Source organism: Salvelinus alpinus, chromosome 28 (genome assembly GCF_045679555.1).
Source record: "Salvelinus alpinus chromosome 28, SLU_Salpinus.1, whole genome shotgun sequence".
Classification (NCBI taxonomy): Eukaryota; Metazoa; Chordata; class Actinopteri; order Salmoniformes; family Salmonidae; genus Salvelinus; species Salvelinus alpinus.
In genome coordinates, this window is record NC_092113.1 from 7,587,594 (window position 1) to 7,603,087 (window position 15,494).

The 15,494-nt window shown below is 45.9% G+C and overlaps 1 protein-coding gene across 1 annotated transcript in view; it reads left to right on the forward strand.

Annotated features, from left to right (window-relative positions):
- Positions 1 to 15,494, forward strand: part of LOC139557063 (semaphorin-3G-like) — a 64,056-nt gene that overhangs the window by 31,190 nt on the left and 17,372 nt on the right. Inside the window, exons 3-4 of the mRNA XM_071371390.1 lie at positions 2,926 to 2,988; positions 13,125 to 13,244. Of these exons, the coding sequence (XP_071227491.1) occupies positions 2,926 to 2,988; positions 13,125 to 13,244 (183 nt within the window). The remainder of the gene's footprint in view (positions 1 to 2,925; positions 2,989 to 13,124; positions 13,245 to 15,494) is intronic.

Sequence of the window (15,494 nt, forward strand, 5' to 3'; positions counted from 1 at the left end):
GAAAGTTCATGTGGATAATCTTGTTCCAAAGCTTAAATTGAAATTTGGTTTTTATTTTCGTAATAGGGCTAGCATCCCGCTTAAGGCTACAAAGAAACTTGTTCAGGCCACTTTTCTCTCTGTATTTGATTATGGTGACTTGTTGTATATGCATGCAACCTCCTCCGTCTTACAGAGACTGGACTCTGTTTATCATGCATCCTTGCGCTTTATTACAAATGCCAAGTCACTCACCCACCATAGCACATTGTACCAAATGGTAGGTTGGACCTCACTTTATATGCGCAGAAAGATACATTTGTATGTGTTCATCTACAAAGCCCTTTTGGGTAAAAACCCTCTTTACCTCTGTAGTCTGGTCTCCTTCACCACCAGCAGGTAAACTCTCTCTTTACCTCTGTAGTCTGGTCTCCTTCACCACCAGCAGGTAAACTCCCTCTTTACCTCTGTAGTCTGGTCTCCTTCACCACCAGCAGGTAAACTCCCTCTTTACCTCTGTAGTCTGGTCTCCTTCACCACCAGCAGGTAAACTCCCTCTTTACCTCTGTAGTCTGGTCTCCTTCACCACCAGCAGGTAAACTCCCTCTTTACCTCTGTAGTCTGGTCTCCTTCGCCACCAGCAGGTAAACTCCCTCTTTACCTCTGTAGTCTGGTCTCCTTCACCACCAGCAGTTACATCACCCGGTCTGCTAGGTGGTTGCTACTTAAAGTCCCCAGGACATTCACAGTATTAGGCAAGACTGCCTTCTCTACTTGTGCACCAGAGGCATGGAATATTCTACAATCCATGCTTCATCTAGATATGTTAGTGCCACTGAATGAATTTACAATATTGATGGAAGACTGTTACAGAGGAGTGTAAATGCTTTTTTTTAGGCTGGATCATGTTGTTGTATTGTATTGTTGTATGTTTTAATTATGTAATGTAATGATTGTTGCTGCCTTCTTGGCCAGGTCTCCCTTGAAAAAGAGACTCTGGGTCTCAATGAGCTTTTCCTGGTTAAATAAAGGTGAAATAAAATAAAAAAGTGATGATGAATAAAATAAAAATTCCTGAGTGTATTTTGAACAAAGCTGAGATTTACTTTACTTAAGTCTAAAGTGTAGGAAAACAGGGTAAATATTTCGTTGACACAGACATGGTGGCATATAGCAGGAAGTTTGGAATGATGTAAACTAAGAGGTTGCGAGGTCAAATCCTAGGTGATGACATGTTGAATATTATTTACTGTATTAAGGAACATAAACCATGTCAATGTAAGTTAAATGCACTGTTTGTGTGTATCCTAATAAAAACACATGATTTCACGTGAAATATCATCATGTGTTCCAGAAACATTTCATTTAAGGGCTTATCTGGCAACATGTTCCTAGCCTTCCCATACTAGAGACTGGCTATTCTTTTTTATTTAACTAGGCAAGTCAGTTAAGAACAAATTCTTATTTACAATGACAGCCTACACCCGGCCAAACCCAGACGACACTGGGCCAATTGTGCACCACCCTATTGGACTCCCAATTATGACCGCTTGTGATATAGTCTGGAATCAAACCAGTGTGTCTGTAGTGACATCTCGAGCACTGAGAAGCAGTGGCTTAGACCGCTGTGCCACTCATGAGCCCAAATAAGTGTAGATTAAGACATACGGTGTGTTATGGCTCTACAGACATGCTTGACTCCCCTGCCGCAGTATTGATTGGCCATCTCATGCCAGGGTTTGTCAGGGCTTGCTATGATTGGCTCGTGCCTGGGCTTTCCGGCCAATGGATGACACTGAGCCAGACAGGAAAAGGGCGTTAATCAGCGCACTGACATCCAAGCCCTTCGGCACAGAACCCCAAAACTGACCAGATCAGTGTCTAGACCTAGGGGGAACTGTATCCTGCTATTGGTGATGATGACTAACATGTCAGGAAATGGTTCAACAGAAGCAAGGAGGTATAGACACACCGAGCATGATGACATCTTGCTATGTGAATCCACACAATTAGAGGAATGGTGCAGTGTTCAATATCAGATCGTCTGAATCCATGGTCCAGACTACAAAAGGCCTGTTCTAGACAGGCTCGGTAGAAGTGTGATTTATAGAAGAGACCCTAATCCTGTCCATAGCCGTCATGATATAGCAAACTGTGTTACAGACAAGAACTGTATCAGGCTCTGTCTTCTCTCTTAAGATGAATTGCCATCCATGCACGTGCAAACATATGTTGGCGCGTGCATGTACATGCATGTGAGCAGGGACACAATGTGCATGGACACAATTGCGGCATGCAGGGGAGTCGTGCACGTCGCAGAAAGTTACTGCTTTTCTTTGTATTCTGCATATGCCTCTTTCTGAAAGCAAAGCACGTTTGTGAACGAGACATTCAAAAGGGCTGTTGTTTCAGATTGCCATCTGTGAGTCAGTAATACACAACACAGTATCTGACGGTGCCAAAGAGGGGCTTTCCAAATGCAGGCTTAAATGAGCTGGAGTTTGATGATATAGAACATACTGTACATTAATCCCAGGGCCTGTAAGACGACACTGTGATTACAGTTCCATATTAGACCCGCCCACATCATTTAGTACTGATTAGCCCGTGGAGGACTGTAGGGAAGCAAAGAGTTAATGAGATGGACTTGGTTTCATATGTGTTCTAGTAAGTCTTAATTGTATGAACTGCGGCCAATAATGTTCTCATGCTCTAATTTCCTGTTGTTATTTTGCTGATTTAGGCTGTGTACAATCGTATGTCATTTATCATGTTCACTCTCTCTCTCTCTCCCTTCTCTCTCTCTCTTTCTCTCTCTCCCCATCTCTGTCTCTTTCTCTCTCCCCTCTCTCCCCTTCTCTCAATCTCTTTTTCTCCCCCTCTCTCTCTTTCTCTCCCCCCACCTCTCTCTCTCTGTCTCTTTCTCTTCCCCATCTCTCTCCGTAGATCTACTGGCCTCCGTTGCCTGGTAACAAAGATGACTGTGTCCAGAGAGGGAAGGATTCTCAGGTGAGTGACAGCTCAGTCAGACCCATCCAACTCTGAGGCGGCCTCTCTACTTCTTGTTTCCCCTAATGATGTCACGTCTGTGGTTTCCACCTGCCTAGCCTATCCACCTGCTCTATCAATCATCTAGAAATCAACATTCTAGAGTCACCTTACTGACTGTACTGTACATTCTACGACACCGTCTGGATCATGTCCTCAGGAATCTAACCAGCGAATCGACGTCTACGGTTGGCTTGCTGTGTCCACACTCGCGTTTCCTAAATCCTACAAGCTACAACCATAGTCCCATGCCCCATCCCTCCATCCCACCATCCCACCATCTCCGGGCACAGTAAAGTTGTTTAACAGCCCAGTGAATGAGATAAGGAATCTTTCCCTAACAAAGTCGCTGCTTTGATCTGGTGAACACAATAATAGCCCCGACTACGTGGCTGAGGTGTTCAGAGTCGGGTTCTGGCACCATGGACACCAGTAATTCCATCTTTAACAAGCCATCAGAAGACTGCCCTTCACTCCCCAGTCCCCACACAAATGCTGTAAAGACACTTGCGGTCCCATTTTTAATAACTTCTGTCCCCTAAGTCTTGGCTAACGACTGAAAGTGAAACCGCCCCGGCATCTGGTCCGGGTTAGGTGGTTGGGCCTGTAAAACAGGACTAATCGGTCTCTGTGGATGTGGATGGGGGTTGGAAGGGGGTTAAGGCCCCCATTGGGCGTCAACGCTGGCCCTACAGGTAATTGTGGAGTTTGAAGTGGCAGGTGAGGAGGGGTATCCAATATCAGGAGTTATTACGCGTTTCCTCCGCCCGTCACGGTGAGAAGTATCCCGCAGGGGCCGAGGTATGTGAGCCGGTGTCCGTAGGGGAGCGTCGCTATGCACTACGCTACGACGCAGGCCTTAAAGTCGGGCCTACAGGAACTCAGTCTAACCTGTGCCAAGAGAGTTGTGGTGCGTATGTGTGTTAAGCTCCGTTCCATTCCCCTGGAGAAACACACATGCGCCCCAGCAGCACTCACCTACCATCAGACTCATTCAGTCCACCATTCAAGTGCACTTGGTTCTTGTCCTCTCCATCATTCTGTTAAATAGACAGAGGCCTGGACATGTGGTGTTGGAGATAACGATAGCTAATAAACTTCCGTACATGACAGTGTTCCGTACTATTGATTTTATTTTAGCACCCCAGAAACGTAATACTTCCAGGTCAGCTGTAATATGAATAGCATTGTAAAGCACAATGTCTCCGCTTTCCAGCAAAATCAATGACGAGACCTTCATGCTGCCCGGTCTCTGCATGACTGAAGGAGGCGACGGGTCTTTTTAAAAATGGCGGGTGGGGAAGCGAAAGCTACTCAGTGATAGGGAAAGGGGGAGATATGTTGTGTGTGGGAAAGGCTTTTTTCACCAGATTTGTCCAACTTATCACCTCTAAAATGGAAATCAAACACTATAAAGAGTTTACATAATGTCTCGTTACATAGCTATTTGAAGGTTTGAGTCAGGTTTTCAGGGCTGTGCTTACGTCATCTTCACCAGTCAGCCGCGGCTGTCACGTTTTTTTGAGAGTCACGATGGCTCGCAGCTACGACGCGAAAAATGAGCCATTGATTGGGTTATCCATTGATGAACTCGCGAGTAATTCCCTTCACAGTCACCATTACACTCGCCTTTGATCATTTCATGTTTTTAATCGGCGAGAGAAGCACTACACCTGGTGGAAAGAGGCTGTACGGCACACAATGAGTTGCATAATGTAACGTTACGTCGTGACACCGAGGTCGGTCAGTTTTTTTTTCAACGTTTCTCCAATACTATTGGTCCCTTACCATGTCAATCAACGCATGAATAGAAACGTAGTTCACACCCTGGATCTTGATACGAACACAGTCGCTACAGTCCCATTCGCTTTTCATTGGAGCCTCGTTTGAATGCTGCGGTTTACGCACAATGTCTTAGTTCCCGTAACATTGTTTCTCAGAGAGGTGGAGGGGCCCATGTGTCCAGCCTCACTCTCTCTGTGGACAGCAGAGGTCCGTGTGTTCTCCTGTGGAAACATGATAGCATTAGGGAGTGTGACCATGGTAATGACTTCAGGCCCATTGGACCCGTGAGGCCACACGGTGTGTGTGTTTACGTGCGTTTTTGAGTGTGTGTATGCCATAGCTTCACCATTCACCCTGGGATGGATTAACAGTGACTGCACCGACAGGGCCGAGAGGTGGAGGTGACGGAGGTGTGTGTGTGTGTGTCTGCTGGGAGTGTGTGTACAGGGTCACATCTGTAACACTTCACACCTCAAGTTCCTCCCAACCGGAATACCACCCCTCCACCTCCACCACGGTGCCCTCTGAGGCTAGGGGCTCCATGAGAAAGGCTCTCAGGTCTGTGTTGCTTACCCTCTGCGAGAGGGCGGTGGTCCCCTGTTTTGAGGACTGTGCGTAATATTCAGTGGACAGGCCCAGTTGTGTCTCTGTCTGTGGACTCGGTGGATGGTTATTGATCGGGTGCACTCTCTGTCCCTCTTCTCTACCTGACAAAGGCTCAGACATGCACAGACACAAAACCCAGTGTCAGAAGTCAAAAAGTGAAAAGTCAAGTCAGGGCGTGAATGGGTGTTAGTTTGATCGGAAATGGCCTTGAGTGTGTTTTTGGCAGAGAGAAAGGCTTGAATCATAACCCTTACTGTGCACTGGTTAAGCCGATGGATACAGGGACATGTGAGTGTGTATGGAGCAGGTCAACTGCACAGCTGGACAATAAAATGTGTGTGTGTGTTTGTGTGTGTTCTGAATGTGCCCCTCCCTCTCTCTCTCAAGAGGTGTTGGACAGGGAGACCTCCCATTAAACAAAAACAGTGGAGCGAAGCAGATGCTGGCACTGACTGGACAGCTTGGCTGGTTTTAACAGCTAGCCTGTTGTGTAAAGCCGGACCGTGATGTGTTCCTATTGTTGAACCCATTAACTGTTCTGCTACAGTGACCTCTCAATGGAGAACACTGCAGGGCTGCTAGGCTGGTGGTCGGAATCTGTCTTTGTCTCCTTCGTAATGCCATTATATATATCTCACTGCCTTATAAACGGTGCTTAATTTGAGCATCCTGGCGGAACAGGATCCGGGAACCTCTCAGTTTTGGACTGTTTCATTCTTTGCCAACCCTCTCGTGACATGAAAAAAAAAGTAATCGTTTGCAGTGTAAACATGTGAATAAAAGCGATCAGAGTTCACTCGAGTTGCCTACTCTGCAATTCTCCAGTCCCCTAAAAAAAACGTAGCTAATGTGAAAATGTATATTTTCAGCCCATGCCTGATATTCTAAGAATTGATTCGGGTTGGGCCGGCCCGGGGTTTATGGTTTGCGCAACACTGTAGCCTAGAGACCAGCGGTGGCCGTGGCTGTGGTGAGAGGGAGAAGCCAGCCTGTCTCTCTCACAGGACTAGAATGAGATTCACTTTCTATGACCTCTCTCCCTCTCTGCTCTGAGAGACATCAGCCTGCACCTCTCACCTCTCCAGAGTTGCACTTCATCATTTATTTCCTGATAGTATCACAGCTGTGGGAAGGGTGCTGGAGGAACTGCACCACCGATCAATTGAAATGCTTTTGCCAAAGTTCTAGAATTACTGCTGTCTGTTCAGAAAGGAATGAAATAATTCAGAATACTACACCAAGATTAGGCCCATAATTTAGCCACTGTCAGCAAACAGAACGCAGCCAAAACAGGCCTTTCGCAATATTTCAAACACAACCGGGGAAAACAAAATGGCTCCCGCTGAAAAGAGAGGACTCTAATTTGTCTGTAGGCTACCAAAATATTTGATAAAATTCCAAATAGGCCTATTGAGCAAACAGCATTGTTTTACAAAGTAAAACAAGCGAGAGATGGGCTTTTGGTATGAGTGCATCAGTCATTGGGTGAGTCAGTGAAACTGGAAAGCTTATTTAGGACTGTAATTTCCTCTTCCTGTTGTACAGTATGTGTTTCTCCACACACCTGGCCTATTGATGGACTCAAGACAAGGTCGTTTTTATTGATCTCAGTTTGTCAGTGTACAAGTAGCCTGTCTTTTATATCATTTTTGTGAGGTATTAAAAAATATTCTGCTAAAGTCTCCAGTCATGTAAAATTATGTAGAATTGCATGAAATGGGTTTATATGGTCCCCAATTCTGCTAGAGTCTCTACTCTATGCTATGCATGCAATACTTTATTATAAAGAGGATTCTTCATTCGTTCTGGTACCCAAGAGTGCCCCAGGTCACCCCCCCCCCCCCCCCCCCCTCACGTTCACTTTCTCTTCATGAACCTCCCGATGAATAAATTAAGCACTGCTTATACAGTATGTGTTTGTGGCTTGGAGCTGTAGGATGTGCATACTACTACCTTCCATTGACTGTGGGGGGATGGAGGATGAGGATGGGAGTTAGAGGCGTGCGTACGTGCAAGTGTGTGAGGGTATTTTATTAACTGGCTAATGGAGGGGAACCGGCTGTCTAATGGTGCTATGTGACCCCGCTAGTTGACCCCTGACTAACACCTAAAGTGTTTGCTTTATGATGGCCTTCCTCACAGGTTGCAACCCCATGACCCCTAATTTCATTAACCCTCCCCAGCAGACACAGATGTCCCGTTTTAGTATTTTATTTTTATTTAACCTTTATTTAACTAGGCAAGTTAGTTAAGAACAAATTCTTATTTACAATGACGGCCTACCAAAAGGCAAAAGGCCTCCTGCGGGGACGGGGGCTGGGATAAAATACATTTAAAAAATATATAGGACAAAACACACATCACGACAAGAGAGACACCACAACACTACATAAAGAGAGACATAAGACAACAACATAGCAGGGCAGCAAAACATGACAACACAGCATGGTAGCAACACAACATGACAGCAACATGGTAGCAACACAACATGGCAGCAGCACAAAACATGGTACAAACATTATTGGGCACAGACAACAGCACAAAGGGCAAGAAGGTAGAAACAACAATACATGATAATTGGTGGCAAATCTGATGGCTGAATGGTAAAGAACATCTAGCTGCTCGAGAGCACCCTTACCTGCTGATCTATAAATTACGTCTCCGTAATCTAGCATGGATAGGATGGTCATCTGAATCAGGATTAGTTTGGCAGCTGGAGTGAAAGAGGGAGCGATTACGATAGAGGAAACCAAGTCTAGATTTAACCTTAGCCTGCATCTTTGATATGTGCTGAGAGAAGGACAGTGTACCATCTAGCCATACTCCCTAGTACTTGTATGAGGTGACTACCTCAAGCTCTAAACCCTCAGAGGTAGTAATCCCACCTGTGGTGAGAGGGGCATTCTTCTTACCAAACCACATGACCTTTGACGCAAGCGTCCCACCTTGACAACAGCCAGTGAATTGCAGGGCGCCAAATTGAAAACAACAGAAATCCCATAATTAAAATTCCTCAAACATATGGAATGGTCTACCGTATCAAAAGCTTTGGCCAAGTCAATAAAAATAGCAGCACAACATTGCTTAGAATCAAGGGCAATGGTGACATCCTTGAAGACCTTTAAGATTGCAGTGACACATCCAAAACCTGAGCGGAAACCAGATTGCATACCAGAGAGAATACTATAGACATCAAGAAAGCCAGTCAGTTGATTATTGACAAGTTTTTTCAACACTTTTGATAAACAGAGCAAAATAGAAATTGGCCTATAACAGTTAGGATCTGCTTGATCTACCCCTTTAAATAAAGGATGCACCGTGGCTGCCTTCCAAGCAATGGGAACCTCCCCAGAGAGGAGAGACAGGTTAAAAAGGTCAGAGACAGGCTTGGCGATGATAGTGGCAGCAACCTTAAAGAAGAAAGGGTCTAAACCATCTGACCCAGATGTTTTTTGGGGGTAAAATTTAAGGAGCTTCTTTAGCACCTCGGACTCAGTGACCGCTTGCAGGGAGAAACTTTGTAGCGGGGCAGGGGAAAAAGAGGGAGGAGCATCGGGGCTAGTCACATTAGAAGGTGTGGGAGATGAGGAAATGTTGAACAGGCAAGGAGGCATGGCTGAGTCAAATAGGAATCCTGACTTAATGAAGTGGTGATTAAAGAACTCAGCCATGTGCTCCTCGTCAGTAACAACCACATCACCAACATTAAGGGACATGGGCAGCTGTGAGGAGGAGGGTTTATTCTCCAGGTCTTTAACCGTTTTCCAGAACTTCTTGGGCTTAGACCCACGGAGAGAGAACTGCTCCTTAAAGTAACTAACTTTGGCCTTCCGGATAGCCTGAGTGCACTTATTTCTCATTTGCCTGAGTGAGAGGCAGTCTGAGTATGCGTGTGCCGAGCTTTTCGCCAAATGGAATTCTTGAGGTGGAGTAACTCTGCAAGATCACGGTCGAACCAGGGGCTGAACTTGTTTTATATTCTCATTTTTCTTTATTATTGTCTTTATAACAATACAACTGAAAATATCAAAAAAGAAGGTCCATGCGTCTTCAACAGAGGGGATTAAGCTGATTCTATACCAATTTACAGACACCAGGTCATGAAGGAAGGCTTGTTCATGAAAGTTTTTTAGCAAGAGTCTATGACAAATCAGGATATGTCGTTTCACTGAGCAGCCATTACGAACACAGACTGTAAAACAGTGATCACTAAGGTCATTACAGAAAATACCAGACTGATACCTATCAGGATTATTTGTGAGGATAACATCAAGGAGAGTAGCCTTTTCTGGGTGTTTTGAGTCATATCTTGTGGGATTGGTAATAATCTGAGAAAGCTTTAGGGAGTCCCATTGCTTTAGGACTTGGTCAGGTGGTTTAAGCATGTCCCAGTTTAGGTCACCTAGCAGGACAAATTCAGACTTAGTGTAAGGGGCCAGGTGAGAGCTTAGGGCAGGTAGGGTACAGGCCGGAGCTGATGGAGGACGATAACACCCAGCAACAGTCAACAAAGAGCTATTTGAAAGTTTAATGCTTTAAACCAGCAAATCAAAATGTTTGGGGACAGACTTGGTGGAGACAACCAAGCACTGAAGGTGTTCCCTGGTAAAGATTGCCACTCCACCACCTTTGGAAGATCTGTCTTGCCGAAAAAGGTTACAACCAGGAAGGTTAACATCGGTGTTCAAAACACTCTTCCTTAAAACCACTTCTCACTAATGACCAAAACATCTGGATTGGAGCTGTGAATCCCCCATAGCCCCTCCCACAGCAGGAAGTAACCAGCTAATCACAAAGCAGGGACTACAGTGCTGTGGGTTTGGGAGAATTGTTAGTCCGAGTGGGAGAGAGATTTGAACATTTGAAGCATTGTAGGATACTTCTGAAGAACTTTGTGAGACTCAGAGACTTCATGCTTGAGGGATCTGGAAACTCAGCTTGGCGCCATTTGGCAAAGTGCCCTGGCATTATCCAGCACTGCCACAGAAAAGATTCCACTATGTTCATTAATAGGTATTTGTATTTAACCTTAATTTAACTAGGTAAGTCAGTTAAGAACAAATTCTTATTTACAATGACAGCCTACACCGGCCAAACCCGGACAGCGCTGGGCCAATTGTGCGCCGCCCTATGGGACTCCCAATCACAGCCGGTTGTGATACAGCCTGGATTCGAACCAGGGTGTCTGTAGTGATGCCTCTAGCACTGAGCTGCAGTGCCTTAGACCGCTGTGCCACTCGGGGGTACAGCCTTACCTACATGGGTACAATTTAGGAAGTGACTTAATTATCTACAAACCAATAAGCAACTGTCACCCCAGTGCTCTGATACCTAAGACAAATTCCCAAGACTGACACTGTGGATCGCTCCAGGCTTACAGTATGTCTGAGCTTACTGGTATCAACAACTACTGCTGGGCTACAGTGCCTAAAGGCACGTTTTCTTTCAACTCAACTTCAGGAGTTGAGCACGTCTGATTGTGCGTATGTCTAAGCTCGTATCTCAGGGCCTGTGTGGGAATCTGGTGTAGCCGTGGTTATCGTCGTGTGTGTCCGTCTCAGTTATCGACGTTCACATCCCTTGTGTTGTCATCTGACCCTCTTCTTTATGAAGCTCCAGCTGTGTGGACCACGGAGACTTGGACAGACTGAAGGATCCTGCTGTTTCCAAAACAGCTTTGAAATGCCTCTGTGTGTGGGTGTTTGGGTGTGTGTCTCTCTCTGTGCACGCCTGTGTGTGAGTGTTCCTGTCCTTAACTACATATGAGGACACCGAGGTCCGGACCTATACGTACATATATATGTTTTTAAATGTAGGTACTCAGTTGGGGTCTCAACTGACTGTTGATTCAATAGTAATATAAACACAAGGTACCATTTCAAAACTTATTTTTTTGCGTCGGCAATTTTCCTGCTGTTATATGCTTCTCACTGACAGTCAGTCAATTGGCCCATGTCAGTAAAACATTTTTAGATTGGTAGATTAGTCTAGTTAGTCTAGTCAGCTATCTACACTTGTAGTTATCATGGACAAATTACCAACCGGGCATGCAGGGCACCTGCCCAGGGGCCCTGACCTCCAGGGGGCCCCCATCGATTTTGTTAGTCACTCTTATTCAGATATCATATTAACTTGGCATAAGTCATGGCAAAACGTGTAGAATTACAAGGAAATTTGCTTTAAAACTGCAACGATGTCGCCCCACCCCATGGTAAAACGTGTACCATTGCAGGAAATTAGCTGTGAAACCGCAACAACAACAAAAAAATCTGTAAAGCAAATTAATTTGTTTACTTTTCATTAATTAAATACTTTTTCTACTAACAAATCCCTCTGTACATATTAAATTCTAGGTTTTAATCCCGGTGCTGAGTTAATATGAGTTAATGTGTAGCGGCTAATTGTATAGCTAATAGGCTATGTGTTTGTAGATTGACTGAGGTGAATGGAGCTACAGCAGACATTGTGATAATGGCTGGGGACATTTTGCTTGTTTTTTCTGTTCTCTAAATAGCATTTTAGAGTTGTCCGGACCTCACTAAAACTCAGAACCTGGTTACGGCCCTGTGAGTGTATATCCATCAACGATGGTCTTTATTTTCTGTCAGTGTTAACAGTGCAGACTGCTTTCCAGTGACCGCATGCTGTTTACACTGAAAACAGCTCTTCAAAGATGGCTCCCTCCCTCAGTATAAACATCTTAAACCCGATGGTATTAACCTACCACCCCGCCTGTCTGTTACACACTCAATATTATGGACTAATACTTGTCTAACTCATTAGTAAACAATATACAGTATGTTATAATAGTAGCCAAATGGGAATGCATTCACCCAATGGAGAACACGCTGAATGTGTGTTGTGTTGTTTATGTGGAATACACCATAGTCGCGAACACAGCACCCATCTTGTTGGAGTTGGAGAAGCCTCTCTGTAATGAGTAATAGACCCCATATCTCTGGAAATGATTTGGCTTCTGTCACGGAGATGGCGTGTTCCAGTCCTTATATGGCTCTTCTCAAGTACTTCAGGAAGCAATCCCAGCAGGCTTGACTGGCCGGCAGTCTTCTGGAGAAACGCACACGCACACGTACACGCACACACACACGCGCGCGCACACACTCCGTGGCTTAGTGGACAAGTTTGACCCTGTCACCCTAGGGCAGTGACACTCTTGGCTGGTTTCCTGTTGGTCATCTTGACACCACTACTCAGCTCCAATTGTGATTCGTCAAGAACAGGATACAGCTGTGCCCTGCTCTTCCTGTAGGGCTCTATAATTCTCTCTTCCTCTCTCGCATCCCTCTTCCTCTCGTCCCTCTCTCATTCTCCCTCCAGATCTCTAGTTTCCTCTGTCTCTATAATCCCTCTCTCATTCTCCCTCTCTATTCTCTTCTCTCTCCCCTCTCCTCCTCTCTCTCTTCTCTCTGATCTCTGTGGGAAAGATCTGAAAAGCCCAGTGCTTCTTGAAGTTTATTGTATTCCATCTTTTTAACTCTTGTTCACGGCCCTTATTGCTAATATGTAGAATCAATGGTCTTTGTTTAAAAAATGGGTTGTTCTACACAAACCCCACAAGTAAAATAGTCCGAAATTGGTTGACAGTTTACTGTTGTACTATGCATTTAGATGTATTTAACCTGTGTGTGTGTGTGTGTGTGTGTGTGTGTGTGTGTGTGTGTGTGTGTGTGTGTCTGTGTTCACAGACGGAGTGTGGCAACTTTGTGCGCCTGCTGCAGCCCTATAACCGCACCCACCTGCTGGCCTGTGGTACGGGTGCCTTCCAGCCCATGTGTGCCTATGTGTACGTGGGCCACCGTGGAGAGGTAAGACCCCACTGCATAACACACACATGCACGCACAAACACACACACACGCACACACACACACACACACACACACACACGCACGCACGCACGCACGCACGCACGCACGCACGCACGCACGCACGCACGCACGCACGCACGCACGCACGCACGCACGCACGCACGCACGCACGCACGCACGCACGCACGCACGCACGCACGCACGCACGCACGCACGCACGCACGCACGCACGCACGCACGCACGCACGCACACACACACACACACACACACACACACACACACACACACACACACACACACACACACACACACACACACACACACACACACACACACACACACACACACACACACACACACACACACACACACACAGGCTTTGACGGATGAGTTGACTGGGTATCAGTCACCCTGGTTTTGCTCTGCGTACTCTCTCCTTCAGCAGCCAGTATTCAGATGAGGCTGTCTGGTCTGTGTTAGAAAACTCTGACCTTATGCTGATGTGACTCCCATTGACTCCCATTGACTCCCATTAATTTTGCTGCTTCTGTCTACTCACAGTATTGTAGAGCTGGCATATTGTGCCCGTGGCAGCGCCAACTACTCTGTCCGTTTCTCCATGTATTTGACCGTATTTAATACCTTATACTGTCTTATTGTGCCCAGTCTATGAACACAGTGGTATCTTTATCACCGGTCTCTTTCACTCTCACTCTCTCTCTCTCAGTCGAACTCTTTTTCTCTATCTCTCTCTCTCGGCGTCATCTCAGTCTCTCTGCCTCTCTCCCTCCCTTACACAGAAAGAGACAGCAGGCTGTAGCCCTCAGCAACGTTCAGTACTCTGGCTCCAGGCTCAGAGCTCCAAGCTGTGGACTCAGGGGCCCAGGGTTGTGCTCCAGCATGCAGCTGCCCTGCGGGGCCCTTGCCGCCCTGGTGTGAGGCTCTGTGTAAAAGGCCTGTATGTGGTGAAAGGACCCATTTAAAGCAGGACGCTAGCCAGATCTCCCTCCACAGGGCCCACAGAGCTGCAGACAGTGCCTGCGTACCTCACCCAGCAGGAGAGGGTCAGACTGGTCGTGGAGGGTTGGGGAGGGGGCCAGCTATTGAAGTCGGGGGAAGTAGGTTGTGACACCAACAGTGTGTGATACGAGGCAAGGGGGGTATAGCTATAGGCAGGGATTGGAAGAGTGGTCTCTGTGGTGGTCATATTCAGGGTGTGTGTGTGTGTGTGTGTGTGTGTGTGTGTGTGTGTGTGTGTGTGTGTGTGTGTGTGTGTGTGTGTGTGTGTGTGTGTGTGTGTGTGTGTGTGTGTGTGTGTGTGTGTGTGTGTTGGCTATGTTGATAGTTAGGGTGGGGGCTGCTGGGTTAACTGTAGGGAGGGTTGTGTGTTCTGCTATGTTGGCCCTCTCTCCACATTCATCAGCCTCGTTGCGGTTTGGGTCTTTTGGTTTATGACACTCCATAAAAAAGAATCTAGGTCTTAGTTACTGCCTCTGACAAGTTCATCAAGACACTGGGAACAATACACAATATATCTACTTGGTTAATGCCAAGTTTTTCTGAACAGGGGCTAATGACTGTTTTGTCAAATATACACCACAGTGGCCTAGAAATATGATGACGTTGCTAAAGTAGACAAATAATTAGGAGAGAGCAACTCTGCCATCGTTATTACTTTAGAGAGATTGCAATGTTGCCATGAAAAGAAAAAGAAGAAAATAAAATTTTGGTCAGAAATATCTAGCAATGCTAACGTTAGCTATAAAAGTTGGTCAGAAATATCTAGCAATGCTAACGTTAGCTATAAAAGTTGGTCAGAAATATCTAGCAATGCTAACGTTAGCTATAAAAGTTGGTCAGAAATAGCTAGCAATGCTAGCTAGCGAATTCCATCAGAAATAGAGAGCAATGAAATGTCGTCATGTTTCCAAGCCACAGTAATGCACTTTAGATTAAATCTCCGTCAGAACCTATTGAGCCTGCATTGAGTACAACGCTCAGTTGGGCATCAGTCCTAAAACGAACATTCAAAACAATATTATGACGAAAAACGTGCAACACATGTGTTAAGGTGTGAATTGATTGCGGGTCATGTTATATATATATATGTGTGTGTTTAGGAGTAAGACCGCCCCTTGTCTCTAGTCTGAGTCCTATTGAGGGGAGAGAGAAAGCAGCTGACCACAGGCCTATCCTGGGGAGGCCTGGAACAGAGATGAAACACCCTGGGGGCCAAAGGTCATCCCAC